Source organism: Lissotriton helveticus, chromosome 6 (genome assembly GCF_964261635.1).
Source record: "Lissotriton helveticus chromosome 6, aLisHel1.1, whole genome shotgun sequence".
Taxonomy (NCBI): Eukaryota; Metazoa; Chordata; class Amphibia; order Caudata; family Salamandridae; genus Lissotriton; species Lissotriton helveticus.
This window is the reverse complement of record NC_136067.1, coordinates 1131105437-1131120637: the sequence shown is the minus strand read 5'-3', so window position 1 is coordinate 1131120637 and position 15201 is coordinate 1131105437. Positions and strand designations below refer to the sequence as shown.

At 42.7% G+C, this 15201-nt stretch overlaps 1 protein-coding gene across 8 annotated transcripts in view; it reads right to left on the bottom strand.

Annotated features, from left to right (window-relative positions):
- The window catches only part of LOC144763308 (uncharacterized), a 317771-nt gene extending 304646 nt beyond the window's left edge, over positions 1-13125 (bottom strand). For all 8 annotated transcript variants that reach the window (XR_013596208.1, XM_078648781.1, XM_078648783.1 and 5 more), the window contains exon 1: positions 12915-13125. Coding sequence is in view for 7 of the 8 variants with exons in the window: in XM_078648781.1 (XP_078504907.1) it covers positions 12915-13022 (108 nt within the window). In the remaining variant the exon portion in view is untranslated. The remainder of the gene's footprint in view (positions 1-12914) is intronic.
- Positions 13126-15201: the final 2076 nt, after the last annotated feature.

The following is a 15201-nucleotide window of genomic DNA, read 5'->3' as shown; positions in this document are numbered from 1 at the left end:
GCCTCTTGCGCTACGTGCAGTGCCAAGCATACCCTGTGTACAAGCACGTGTGCAAGGGGGTGGGGGAGGGCTGCAGGTGAGAACTAATCTGTGGGTACAGCAACAAAGTGCTCATACCTCCAAAGTGCTCGTATTTCAACTTTTCACCGCTGTGATCAAGTTCACTTCCCATTAGACGTCGGGTCTAAACTTCATTTTCTCTTGAAATTGTTATAATTGATGTAGGTGTCGAGTCCCGTATGTAAAGGTGTATATTTGTACTGGACACGTGGGGTGAACGGGGGACCCTCCAGCCGAGGGGGGGGGTTATTTGCATATATGATGTTAGAATTCGGGAAGGGGTAACTGGTGTTAAAGTGCATAGATTCCGACTGCAGCATGTTGTCAGCGTTGAAGGCACTTGATATTAAATGTCTGGGCGATATGGAGCACACACCTTGTAGTTAAATATAAACTATGTTTGTTTTTAATGAAATGTGGAGCGAATATTTGTTGAAATGCTGGACATCGCAACGTTTCAGTTTTGGGAGGGGGTAAAAAGGAAAGCGTTTTTACGAAATGTCTGCTGCCTGGAGGTAATTGGGAAGGGTCTGGGTGTGTGTTGCATAGCGCCTAATCCTGGTGTACAGGCTGTGTTTAAAAGATTATGTTGGTGAACACACGAGCAGCGGCGCAGGGAAATAAGTGAATTGCACAGGATCACAGTGTTTAAAAAAAAAAAAAAATTTCAGCTTCAAACTCCAGTCTTCTCCAATTCACAAGCAGTGATGGGGTCTGCGGACCACCTCTTCTCGACGTGTGCGGTCTTTGTGGGTGGGAAGAAGTGTTGTGCGGGGGGAGGGTTTTGTGTCCCCTGCATAGGTTGTGACTTCATATCTCCCAAGGAGATGCAGGAGCGAAAAGCAACAGCAAAGTGGTCGCCAGGGGGTCATTCCTTCTCCCCAGCAACTAGGAACACCTCCAGCCGGAGGGAGTCACCGCGCACCCATACTCGTGAGAAGAAACATGAGGAGGACAGGGGGGACGGGCTCACGGACAGCGGGGGGGGGGCATTTACGACGCATTTACACACGGGCTCAGGGAGGGGGGACGGGCTCACGGACAGCGGGGGGGGGCATTTACGACGCATTTACACACGGGCTCAGGGAGGGGGGACGGGCTCACGGACAGCGGGAGGGGGGGGGCTGCGGGAACGGCCAGCACTCACCTGGACCTGGACTTCCTCCGTCTGCGATCGGCCTCGGAATGGCCAAAACAAACACGGCGGACAAAAAAAAGAAACCCCGCCCACCGCCCGATGACTACACAGAGGGAACGCCCAGGGAAAAAATCTCGGGAACGCCCCCGAATCTGGTCCGTGAATGACGGACAGATCTCTGTTCCAATGGCTAGCCTCCATTTATGGAGCTAGCCAATGGAACAGAGGGCGTATTCAAGTGTCCCTTACTGAAGACTACAGATTTCTCTGGAGGCGGAGCTAAAGCTCCGTGCTCCGGCGAAACCTAAAAACAGGAGCTGAAACACTTATTGTAAAGAACAAAAGGGATGGAAAATCAAACAATGATGAGAGGTCTCGACTAATTCTAACATACTCCAAGGAAAGTTTTCAAATTTGTAAAACACTGATGAAGTATTGGAGTGTGCTCAAGAAAGATCCAGACATTGGCTGCCTAATTGGAGATCGACCACTAATCTCATATAGAAAGGCTCCATCTCTCTGCGACACACTGGTCAATAGTCACTTTGCAAACATAAAAACAGAAACATGGCTGCAGAAACGACAAAAAGGATTTACTAAATGTATGACCTGCAAAGCATGCAAAGTAGTTAAAAATCTTAAAACCATCAACGATCCAAGAGGAGAAACAATTGAAATCAAAGATAAAATCACTTGTGAATCTCAATTTGTAGTCTATCTTATCGAATGTTGTTGTGGCAAGTGCTATATTGGGTCTACGATTTGTCCGTTGAAAAAACTAATATTAGAACACATTTGAGCGATCCAAAATAAGGATTTAACCTATGCTATAGCCAAGCACCTGCAAAGCCACACCAACAAAACCTGGCAGGACATCAAATACTCAGGTTTAGCTACCATTATTGAACATGAAAGAGGAGGAAACAGAACCCAAAAATTGAGACAGCTAGAGTCCATATTAATAATCCGCTTCAAGACCAGGACCCCTCTGGGGCTTATGGAGATGAAGAGATGCATGTACACTTGTAAATACCATTCTATAATTTGAAAATTTGACTCTTGAAAAATTTGTCTTTTGAAAAATCTGACTTTTACAAACTCGACTCTTGAAAATGAACAGACTTTGAGCTGATAGAGGAAATTATTTTTGTCTCTCTTCAGTTTCTGTCTTCTCCTTTTTCTTACTTTCTCACTTTCACTTTACTTTTTTTTAAACTATTTTTGTTCCTTAAGTCACTTTAATTATGAACACACTACTTGATTGAATTAAGTTGTGATGAGTCGGTAAAATGTGAAAAATATCGTAACATTTACTGTTACTAAGAATGTATTGTCCATTGCCTGTGCTGCTGTGGGAGCATGGTGTGAAACACCGTTAACGTAAAGGGTCGATCTACGGCACTCAGCCGAGAGTTATGGGACACTCAGTCCCATAAAATTGTGAGCAACTTATCTAAATATAAGCATAACACTTGTGTTTTGCGGGTAATCACAAGAGTGATTTTCCCTTGCTGTGCTCACGTTAATTTGTTGCACCACTTTGGTAGTCAACAATGCCCCCAACAAACGGTGTTGAAACGCCAGCTCTCTACAACAGTACAGACATGGATTGGCTAAATTAGCCAGTTAATGCACTATAAACTACTAAGCCCACAATGCCTCATTAAAGGGAAACGTGGTGACTTTGTATAAATTTGTGAAACAAACATAGGACCCATGTTACCACCGTGATCACGAACTGCATAGTTTGAAAAGCTTAGGTGGGGAGAAGAAAACAGGTCATTAAATTGAGTTGAAACTCCAAGAGGAGTGCGGCGTATTTTGTTAAAAATGTGCTGTGATAAACTATTGCGAGGTTGTCCTTACCTGGCACCAGCTACCAGACGCTCCTCCCGCAAAGGACATTTTGCTGAAAGTGTATATATATATATATATATATATATGTCGCTCCTTCGCACCGACAAAGCGTGGCACACTTAGGACGGGTGCTTCCAAATGCGGCAGTGCCCCGCAATACAGATTAATGCTCCCAGACTCCTCCCACCACTCCAAAGGAATCACCAGCACTCACGGGGGTAGCTTTGGCAGTACGGTTTATTCCGACAAGTAAAACAAACGCGTTTCGGATCTGGTCCTTCTTCAGTGTTGATTACACATTGAATAGTAAGGCGCCATATTTTATACACGTAAACATGAACGTCACAGTAGAAACAAAGGAGGAGATGGTCGCTGACAAGATCGCGGGTGCCATCTTTAGCTGATAAAATCATCACAATTTCTTCAATTTGTGTAAATAAACACAGTCTTACGAGTTGATAAAAGGCAAAACCGGTCTATTCACATCATTGCCTAAATGTAATCCAACAACCCATGCTGTTTCTATATGATCTTGCCGTGGATCGGCATTTAGCAACCTCGATATCGAGGTTGCTGCATCCCTCCCTCATTGTTTTCAAAACCATTTTGTGGCCGTGTATCGGCTCTCTCACTAAAATAATTTTCTTTAGCGTAAATTCAAATCTCCCAAACTAACTGCAGGGTTTTCATTACCCATACAGACAATTATTTACAAACATTTATGATTAGACACATAAATAAAAGCTGAACTTCATTGAGTACTCTTTTAGATCCCTAAGTGTACTGTTAATTCTTCCCCAGAATTTAGCCCATTGGGGGGTTTTGTCTGCAGGTCAATAATGTATCTCGATTCCAGTCTTCGAAGTCTAGATACTCTATCCCCTCCTCTAGCATGTACAGGGACACAATCAATGGCAAAAAACTGCAAGAGATTTCTATCACTCTTGTGTTTAATAGCAAAGTGGCATGCCACAGGATAGTTAAAATCCTTTTTAGCTATTGCATGCATATGTTCTAAAATTCTGATCTTAACACGGTGTATCGTGCTGCCCATGTACAAAAGTCCACAGGGACATTTTAAGCAGTAGACAGCATGCATGGTATGGCAAGTCAAGAATTTATTGATAGTTTTTTCTTTCCTCAGCCCCTTTACATTATAGGTCAACACCCCTTTGCTGAAGGCGCAGGCCTTACACTTGCCACAGGGGTAGAAGCCTTTCCTTTCTTTTAGAGTGCCTTTCTTTGGTAAAACTAGGTCTAGATGACTATGCACTAAACTATCTCTCAATGAACGTGCTTTCCTAAATGTAATCGTAGGTGCTATTGGAATATCAGAACCGATGACTGGATCTGTTTTTAAGACACGCCAGTTTTTCTTTATGATTGCTCTTAAATCTGAAGCATTTTCAGAGAATGTGGTTATCAACCGAAATTGTCCCTCATCTGTTTTTTTCTTCTTCTGTTTTTGTTTCAAAATTTCTTCTCTAGACAGCTGTTCTACTCTTTTTAGGGTGGTTTCTAACAGGTTATTGTCATAGCCTCTCGCCAAAAAGCGGCTCAGACTTTCATTTGCTGCTTTCTCAAAGTCACATTCTTTAGAGCAGTTTTGTTTTAGTCGTAGGAATTCCCCGTAGGGTATGCTGTTTTTTAATCTCTCAGGGTGACTACTTGAAGCATGCAGCATGCTGTTTCCCGCTGTCGACTTCCTATAAAGAGCAGTCGTTAGTTCCCCTTCCTTTATTTCCACTTTCAGGTCAAGATAGTTTACTGCCACTAAACTAATTTCGCCTGAAAAGTGTAAATTGCACTCATTCCTGTTCAGATGTTTTATATACTCCTGAGCTTTAACCTCTGATCCCTTCCATATGAGGTAGAGATCATCGATATATCGATGCCATGATACTATTTCCTTTGTCCATTCTGCATTATCCATGGACCAGGCCACCGGCTCTTTCCACCAGCAAACGAACAAGTTCGCGTAGCTGGGGGGCGAAGCAGGTGCCCATTGCTGTCCCAGATACTTGTCGATAAAGATCTCCCTGGAAAAGGAGGATTTAACTAGCCTCTACACCTGTATAAATGACACGCAAGGATTAATGGCAGTAGAATATTTCCTTAAAAAAGTGCTTTGAATTTTGCCACGCATAACAAAATGCTGTTGGAATTAATCAAATTTTGTTTGTTTAAGAACATATTCCTTTTCCAGGGAGATCTTTATCGACAAGTATGCAATGGGAACCTACTTCGCCCCCAGCTACGCAAACTTGTTCGTTGGCTACACTACAGAAACAGTGTTTTTCCTGTGTTTATGGAACGTTTTGCTTTTATTATTGTTTGTTTTCTGCACTGATAGCATATGGTATTTAGACAGTGTACGTACAATGTATATGAGGTCCAAATAGATTTTTGCAAATTAAACTTATTGTAGTACACCAAAAAAAGAAAAAAGAAAAAAAAAAGAATCATTACTGCTTAAGTATAAAAGGAGGTAGGATGTGATTACAAAACCAAATTCAGGGTCCTTACAATTAGAAAGTCAACAGGAGTGGGGCAAAAACCAATTGTACCGTACAATTCTTAGGTGACTTCAGCTGTGCAATTCGGGGATGTGAAACAAAAAAAATACATTCTAATCAATGAAAAAAAAATACTAAAAGTTTTCAAATACTCAATAGCTATATACAATGCACCATATGTAGAAGCAAAAATAAAGTGCAAGTGCTCGAGCAGGACAACAAATTCAAGAGACCTTGAAAAGTACTAATAGAATTAAGTTTACATACAAAAAACCTAGCAGAGAAAATATTTCTGAACTTAAAAGTATTCAAATGTACATGGCAGTATTCAGAGCAGCATACAAGGAGATAGAAGTGCAAAAAACGCATCTACATTACGTCATATCATTAAAATACTCTAACATTTGCAACCATCTGATAAAAACAACTACTTATAGGATTCATTAAAAACAAAATGCCCAGATGGAGACCTAAGCAACTAAATTCAACTGAGTGGGGCAATGTAATCCTTCTCTAAAATATATTTTAAAAGTGTTTGAAGAAACTATAGATTTTTAAACAAACTGGCTTGGGGGGGGGGGCAGTAGACAATATCAAGCCTCCTCCGCTGTGGCAATGTTATTCTTTAAGAGCAACGGTCTTAAAAAGAGACTGCTTGAAGATTGTAGAAGGGGACAGACAAACAAAACATGGTTTAGATCCTGCACCCAGGTACCACATAAATGACAAAGTCTATCGTGTCTAGGAAGACCTTCTCATGCTCCAGTTACTATTCGCAGAGGAAGCAAATTCAGCCGTAACAGCAAGATGGTTCTATGCACTGAATGGGGGAGATTCCAAATAACATAAGTTTGAGGCAGTTTATAAATGCTACTCCGCCATTATTGGAGTGTGTTGCGCACAGTTCAGTATCTCTTTTGTGAGAGACTTCGTAAATAGTTTTTTTTTAATTCGAGTTTTAAAACCTTTTTTGGAAGCGAACCTATGCTACTGTTCGCAAAATCAAACAAGTTTACGGCTTTCTCGTGACTCCTGAAAAGAACACTTTTTCCTTTTAGGGAGGAAAAAATTTCCTCACGCAGTGCTGCCTGTAAGGGGTTTTCCACAATGTTCAGTAATGCATTACTCCATCTTAGACACGCAGCCATAGCGAACATGTATGTAGAAAGCAGCCCAAATTCGAGCCGAATCGCTGCTATAGGGGCAGTGCGGCTCAGATTACACATTAGGCACCAAATACGCCCTTCTACTTTTTCAAATTATCTCACTGCTTTTCGTCTACTGATTCACAATCATAAATCAGCGTGGGATGAATTTTAATTTTATAGACTGAAAGAACATATGCTAAGTGTCTTTTCCCGCAAAGTTTATAAAGTCTACCAATTGTAGAAGGCTGAGAGATTGCCTTACTTCTGCATTGGTCAATGTGAGGACTACTGGAACTATTGCTAGTTAAAATTCTCCTTAAGTATGGGTACAACTTCACCACAGCTAGTTTGTCCTTCCCCAAGAACCAGTGCATGTTTTGCCTAACTCAGCATCCCGAAATCTAAAGACCATAATTTAACTTTTTGGGATAAATATTTTTTTTTAAATATTCATCTAAGTAAAATCCTAGCTCAGTGAGTCGCCTTTGTAATTGAATTGGGGTTAGATCTAACAGGATGACATAGCGTCCGTATAGCAGACAGCTCAATTTCATTGTTCCTAGTTTCTGTGAGTCCCCTTTGCAAAGCCCTACCCTACTCGGCTAATCATTAATATAAAGAGAAGGGTGGAGAGAAGCCAATAGGCACCCTTGTTCAGTCCATTATGGGTCCCTACTTTACTTGACAAGCCCTGAGTACCTCCCATCAAGCCCGGAGTCCAGGTGGAGTAATGCAATGCGATGATTAATCTAAGCAGGAGCATGGGGATACCCATTGCGGTCAGTTTTCTCCACAGTGTCCCCCGGTCAACAGTCAAAAGCCGGGGAGGAATCTATAAAGGCCGCATATAAGGCCATTCCCTTACTCATTGGGTATTTTTCAATTAGAGTTTACAGTTATATTGTCTAAGGTACCACTGTGTTTGTGGAACCCGGATTGCTCTGTGGGGACAAAGCCATTTCCAAAAGCCCAATCCTGGAGATGGAGAAGTATGCTCTTGGCAAACAGTTTTCCAGTCGCATCCAATAAAGCGATCTGCCTAAAGCTAGCAGGGGAATTTGTGGGACCCTTTTTATAGAATGGGACCACAATACTGCCCTTCCAGGATAGCGGAATAGTCCCATGAATATAGCAGTAAGAAAACACTGGACAAAGCAATTGTGCCCATACTGAACTATCTTGTTTGACTATGGACATGGACACATTCCTTTTTGGTAGGCACGGGGAGATTAAGTAATTAGCCCAAAATCACAGGATGCTGAACCGACGCTGAGGCTCGAACCTGGTTCACCATCTCAGAAGTCGGCAGCTTCGGCCATAAAGGTCAAATCCTCTCCGCTGCTCTGGTGAGACATTTAGTAAGCGGCTTTTCGAAGTGCTACCAAAGCGGCCACCAGCATGCGGTCACGCGCACAAGCAAGCGTGCTATGCTCCACCTCTCCAATACCTGCTGCACGCGCAGCCCTCGTTTTCTTTCACTTTCGTGCCGTAAAGCGTGGGTATCGCAATTATGGCAAAAGTAAAGAAATAGATTTTTTTTCTATTTCTTTACTTTTGCTATACTCGCGGCACCGGCACTTTACTTTTAACATTAAAAGTAAAGCGCGGGAGTCGCGATTATAGCAAAAGTAAAGAAATAGAAAAAAACATCTATTTCTTAGAAATAGATGTTTTTTACTATTTCTTTACTTGTGCTATAATCGCGGCACCCGGGCTTTACTTCTAATGTTAAAAGTAAAGCGCCGGTGCCGCGAGTATAGCAAAAGTTAAAACATTTCATTTGATCTGAGTTTTATTTAGTCTGTTTTTTCTGTGCTATAAGTCATAAGTTTGCCCTGTTCCCATCATGCACTGGGACAGGAACAGACTAATTTGCATACAGCCAGGTTCTGAAACTGGGATGGTGCAGTGAGCTAAAAAACGGTGTTGGATCTAGCCCTGATCTCTTGACAGGGTGAGAGTATTCTGCTTAATTCAGAGACTCTGTCCCTCACCACCCCTTGTTGTAAATATTTTTGTCCACCCTAAGCGTGGAAGGGTATACTCAGACATGAGTCCCTTGCTCATTGCACCATCAGGATTCAAGCAAGCCGGGCCGAAGACGGCTGTAATGCCAGAAACCGGTCCCCGGAAGCTTGTTTCCTTCCCAGTGTAAGAATTGGCTTTTGTAGTTTGGTTTGCCCTGTTCCCATCATGCACTGGGACAGGAACAGACTAATTTGCATACAGCCAGGTTCTGAAACTGGGATGGTGCAGTGAGCTAAAAAACGGTGTTGGATCTAGCCCTGATCTCTTGACAGGGTGAGAGTATTCTGCTTAATTCAGAGACTCTGTCCCTCACCACCCCTTGTTGTAAATATATAAGTCACAAAAAAACACGTTTAATAGATCAACGATTCAAAAAGTGGCTGTTCGTTTTCACCAGTCCAGAAATGTAGGGCCAGAAACATAGTTTTAAAACAATTACATTAGAAAAACAACTAACTGGTTTCCATGCACATTGCTTTAACATCCTACCTACGACTTTTGCTACCCTTGGGTGAAGTGCCAGTCTGTGGCACCACCATACAATCGCTCTATACAAGGGCCAACTGCCAAAAGCCTTTTTCTATTGCAGGCAGTTGAATTTTATAATGTGAATAATCAAAGTTCCAGCGAGGGGCACAAACGGCATCAAGCCCATCGTCCCTAACTGGAAATGGCCAGAGGGGGCGATGGAGGAGGGCTCTCGCGCCTGTTTGCCACGGGCAGTAAAGCCCCCACGACAGGCACGGTTTACAATAAACACTCCAGCTCCAGGGGCCTTGGGAATCAACAGTTCGCACCTGACTGCTTCCAGTTTGTTACAGATCTCTGGCCGATTGCACATTCTGTCTGCAAGGCTCTGGTCTTTGAGGGGGGCCGAGGCGCTGATGGGATAGGGTGTCCAGGTCCAGGCTGCACAATGGGCATCCTGCCACTGAACTCTTTTTTTCTTCACTTTAATCTCTTACTGGAAGCACAAGAAAAGGGTATAGTAAACCGCACAAAGCTTTTGGAAATGCATGTGCACAGCACAGCCTGCGAAGGCCTGGGTACAAGCAATGTCCCTGCACCATCCCATTCCAGGCTGTGCTAAGACCACGACTGCGTCTTACGAAGGGGTCGCTGTGCACATGCATATGTTTGCAGTTGCAAAAGAATGATGTGCCTCTATTCTGAAGTGTTGCTTGGGGCCCACCTCACCCTGACCTTGTCACCAACATACTAGACAAGAGACACCATATTAAAATGTATCACAACGATTTTAGGTCGGCTCATCTCTGAAGTTGCTCGCAATCTTCAAGCGCATTTCACTCTCTAATTTTTATTAATTGATTTCTTGCAGTTTAAAACAGCGCCATCCAGGCCCAATGGCATTTGCTCGCTTTACATGAGCGCTAAATTACGTTATACATATTTTTTTGTATTTTTGAGCACGGGGAGATGTAATGGTTTGCCCAGGATGATAACTTGAGCCAGGTACTCGAACCTAGTTCTCCCGTTCCACAGTTGGCACAGCCGAGCTCCAGTTATGTGAAAATCTGACAATGTTCCCTTTGCGAAGGTTCCTTCACGACAATCTGCGTCACGCTGTGTGTAGCAACAAAGGCCTTGCAGGGGCGAGCAGGCGCCTAGGTTTAACAAGCATTGGCATAGTCAATAGGTCTCGCTTTTGGGACCTTATAAGTATTTCATCATCATAACTTTATTGCGACTATTACAGTCATAAAAGCACAAAAGGTAATAAAAAACGAGCAATAGAAATTCATACACAAGTGACCTAAATTCCGGTGGTGACATAACAGATTATAGGGTACAGAACTTCCCAAGGTATTCAGAAAGGTAAAAGTTTTAAATTTAAATCCCATTAAAAAAAATAATAATAATATACGAAACATTAAGACAATTATTAAACATTTTGAGGGGATTTGATAAAAGTACTCCAGAGTGGATACAACTAAATAGGACGATCATGAATAGCTAAATATCAGTTTCTAGGAGATACCTTCGTTTCAGCCACATTGCCTGGAGGAATTTAGATATTACAATCACAAACAATGGGTCCATGTCAGATTATAAAATTCTGAAAAAAGCAGAGTAATCCCTTTGGCCCAAATTCCTAGACAGTTGTATAATCCATTTGGACCTAGCCTGCTTGTAAGACGGGCAGAAGAAAACTACATGAATTTCAGTTTCCTCCTCCACGTTGCAATCAGGGCAAAGATAGCACGCCTCACCCAACCACTTATTGGTTGTTGTAAGTAGTGGGAGGGCCCCATATCTGAATTAAAGGAAAAGCCTCCTGGTAGACAGGGGATATATTGTATCCAAAACCTGTTCAAAATGATAGTGTGATTTAAAATTCATAAACCCATGAGTCAAACTCCTGACACTAACCACTTGATTTAAGCTTAACAGTTTGAAGTCTTTCAACTCTTTGGATAAAGTTTTTTTTGGGGTAGCTAAGCAAGCCTCCTCCGGAAAGATAAGTATTTAGTTTTGCAACACAATATTCTTGGTGCAACAACATCAGCTGTTGCATGGCTAAATGTTGTACCTCATAAGTGTTTAGCCATGCAACCGTTGATGTCTGTCAGTTTAAATGTTAAAAGTAAAGCACGGGTGCCACGATTATAGCAAAAGTAAAGAAATAGATGTTTTTTTCTATTTCTTTACTTTTGCTATAATCGCGGCACCCGCACTTTACTTTTAACATTAAAATGTTAATTAGACCAATTACTGGTCCGTGTTTGGTCATAATCTCCATGATGTGCGGTATGACATCTGAAAAGGACCAGTAACAAATGCCATCTAACGAACACGAGCAGAAAAATACATTTTAAAGTTTTTCTTTTTTACTTGTGGTCACATTTTGTGCAGAACCTTTAAAGGTACAACACTGTAGGGCCCAGCAGCAGCACGACCAGTAGATAGCATAACAATTGTGCATATATGCGGAGTTGCGACCTGTCTGCCGAAACCAAAAGGTAACATGCTTCATCTTGTTTTGTGTTATGCTTTGATGCACTTGGCGCAGACACGCTGTGGTAAAGACCTAATTTTTTTTCCATGTTGTCAAGTGTCTTAACTAGAAATGCAACTTATATTTCAGCATGATATCAACGCTGTAATACATTAAAGGCTGTTACCAACAACGTTTTACTGAAACGTGCGAAAACGCAAATAGAAAAAACATTTATTCAATTACATTAAAAAAATAGTCAAAGGTAATTGAAAGCAAGTGTCAGCAAAAACCTACTCAAAGTCAAGAACCATAGTACAAGTCTTTTATGGAAGTTTAAAAGAACAAGCAGTTAAACAAACAAACATTGGCATAGCCAATAGGTCTCGCTTTTGGGACCTTTTAAGTATTTAGTTATGCAGCACAATATCCTTGGTGCAACAACATCAACTGTTGCATGGCTAAACACTTAGAAGGTACAAGGATTAGCCATGCAACAGCTGATGTTGTTGCACCAAGGATATTGTGCTGCAAAACTAAATATGTATAATGTCCCAAAAGCGAGACCTATTGGCTATGTCAATGCTTGTTGTAGCTGGTTGATCCCTTCCCCTCTGACACTGACAAAAAGTCTGAGCTGGATCAGATTCACTCCTCCTCTCACGAGGTTCCAAATGTGAACCAAGGAGGAACTCCAGATACAAAATGTACTGTCATTTCATTGTGCCACTCTCAATTGTGCTCAAGGGTCTTATCAATGGCGAAGGCCTCCTTGGACTGGGTGCCATGTACGTGGTACCATGGTGGCCTGCCTGCGGTGTTGATGGTCCGCTTGCTAGTGCGCAGCAGTGGAGGCTCCGATTTGCACTGGCCGGTGGTGGCGGATACACGAGCTACTTCCTTTTCGGAAGGCGCTAATGAAATATGCCTATATTTTAGTACACTGAATCCAGCGCGTAGTTGCCTGTTCTAATCTCAATAGAGTTAGAACACTATTTCATTTTCTTGTCCCAAAGAGGGTTAGTTAAAAAGATTCGACCAAAGGATGTCTCTTTAACAGAAGCACTTCCACCACGAAGAAAATGTAACAGGTACTAGTGAAAAACGGCAACGCCGTGAAAGGGAAGGAATAAAGAAATACCCCAATAATATGAAAAACTCAAGTGATCGATACCTTTTTGGTGGAGTGGTCTGCAAGGACAATTACTCACCTTATCGGAATCCTGCCAGGACATTGCTCTCTTGAGTCTTTGCGTATTTTCCAGGCGAGAAAACCAGGTATGTGGACTGTATGTTGCGAGAAAACGAGTATCGCACATTCGATGACTTCTAGAAGCACAGAATATAAAATAGTATCCCCCGTCAACAGAACTAAACAAGTAGCTGCCTATTTGTCACATTACTAGCTCTACCGAGCGTGCGTAAGAGTCGAGACGCAGTCACGTAAATTATAATAGACATAAACGATAGACTGGAACGGCCCACTGCGCATGCGTACGTGAAGAGTGTTGATCCACTGAGTGGTTACAGAATACACTGAGGCATGCTGTGACGAGCGATTTTGTGTGTTTGGTCGTGGTCAGTAAATCCTAAACAAATAGGACCGAAGCCCTTGGCTACACTTACGGTCTAGAAATTGCGTTTACCTTAGGACATTTGAACAACGACAGACTATGTGTAGCACACATATGTGGACGTACTTATGTGGTGTATTTCTTGACAGACTTGCGCTCCACAATTTCAGTGCGACTCTAATTGCTAGCTGATTTATTATGCCTGTCTAGTAAGGATCTGAACGAGCATTTCATACGTTCAGAGGAAGGCTACTTTATGCATGCACAAACAGTGAAAATCGGCGCGGGGTTCTTGATCCACACAATAATTATTCGCGATTATTACTTTATATGGAGAAAGTGCCACTGCAGGTTTCACAGAAGGTGAGAAACAGTTCCACATATAGAATTTTGGTTCCCGGGCCTGTTCTCTTCTGTTGATTAAGCGTGTTTTTATATGTGCCTTTTGTACAGACAGCAGGACAGAGCATTAAGTGGGATGGTAAAACTGGGGTGGGGGGAGGTTTCTCATAGGGGCGTGGGCTAAGTAATTAAGGCGTGGCTTAGAAACACTTAAGCCAAAAATCTGTATTTAGCATAGTGTGTTGCCCCACTGTTTTTTTTTTCTGTTTCTGTCCATTCATTAACCCCTTCCATGCTCATGACGGAACGGTTCCGTCATCAGCGTCGGTGCTCCGGTGCTGATGACGGAACATTTCCGTCATGAGTCAATGTGATTTATGACCCTTCAGCACTGCAGCGAAATTCGCGCAGCACTGAAGAGGTTAAAACACATGTAACATTACACCTACAAGCCAGCACTATTGGCTTTGTCAGTGGTTGCAAATTGCATAAGATTAATAACCAAAAGCTATGAATTAGTTGTATATATTATTGAAAATGCTTCTGTTCGTGTGGGCGAGGCTGTGGTGTAACGCTAGAGCTGCCGACTTTTGAGATGAGAAAGCAGACTGCAGCCTGCTGTCAGCTCAACATCATGTGATTCAAAACATGAAGATGGCCTTGTGTAATGTAATAAAGCGCTCCAAGTTTGCACTATATAAAAAAAAAAATGAGGGGCATATTACCAATGATTAGCGATATTTATCGCTAACGAGGCTTAGCAACGAATTTTTTATCGCTAAGCATCGCCGGAAATTATCGCAGAGATAACTTGCTATTAGCAAGGTTTATCTCAGAAGTGATAAAAATCCTCACGCTAACTGCCAAATGAGAGATTATCGCTGGAAAACCAACGATAATCTCTCGAAGTTTGGCGTTAGCTTGATGATAAACGTAGCCATGATATCCACCTTCCATAGGATATCATGGCTAAGTCAGGAAAATACCAAAAAGGGGGTGGGGTCGCACACTACTCACACACCGGCGGTATCGCCCCTAAGGACTCTGGTTAATGTAGTTATGTGTTCCGCGATGCATCATCTTTCGATCTTCTGCTGTCTTCGCTGTCTTCGCCATCCCTGGACACGTGTTTCGGGGTATTACCCCTCGTCAGCAGGGATAGGCCGTGTACTGGGGTTGCCGATGGCTGCCAAATATCTGCCAGGTATAGTACCACTCAGGCGCGTAGGTGCGGGATCCCAGGCTCGTCAGCCGGCGGCTCAAGGGAGCTTAAAGTTACAAAAAGGGGGTGGGGTCGCACACTACTCACACACCGGCGGTATTGCCCCTAAGGACTCTGGTTAATGTAGTTATGTGTTCCGCGATGCATCATCTTTCGATCTTCTGCTGTCTTCGCTGTCTTCGCCATCCCTGGACACGTGTTTCGGGGTATTACCCCTCGTCAGCAGGGATAGGGCGTGTACTGCGGTTGCCGATGGCTGCCAAATATCTGTCAGGTATAGTACCACTCAGGCGCGTAGGTGCGGGATCCCAGGCTCGTCAGCCGGCGGCTCAAGGGAGCTTAAAGTTACAAAAAGGGGGT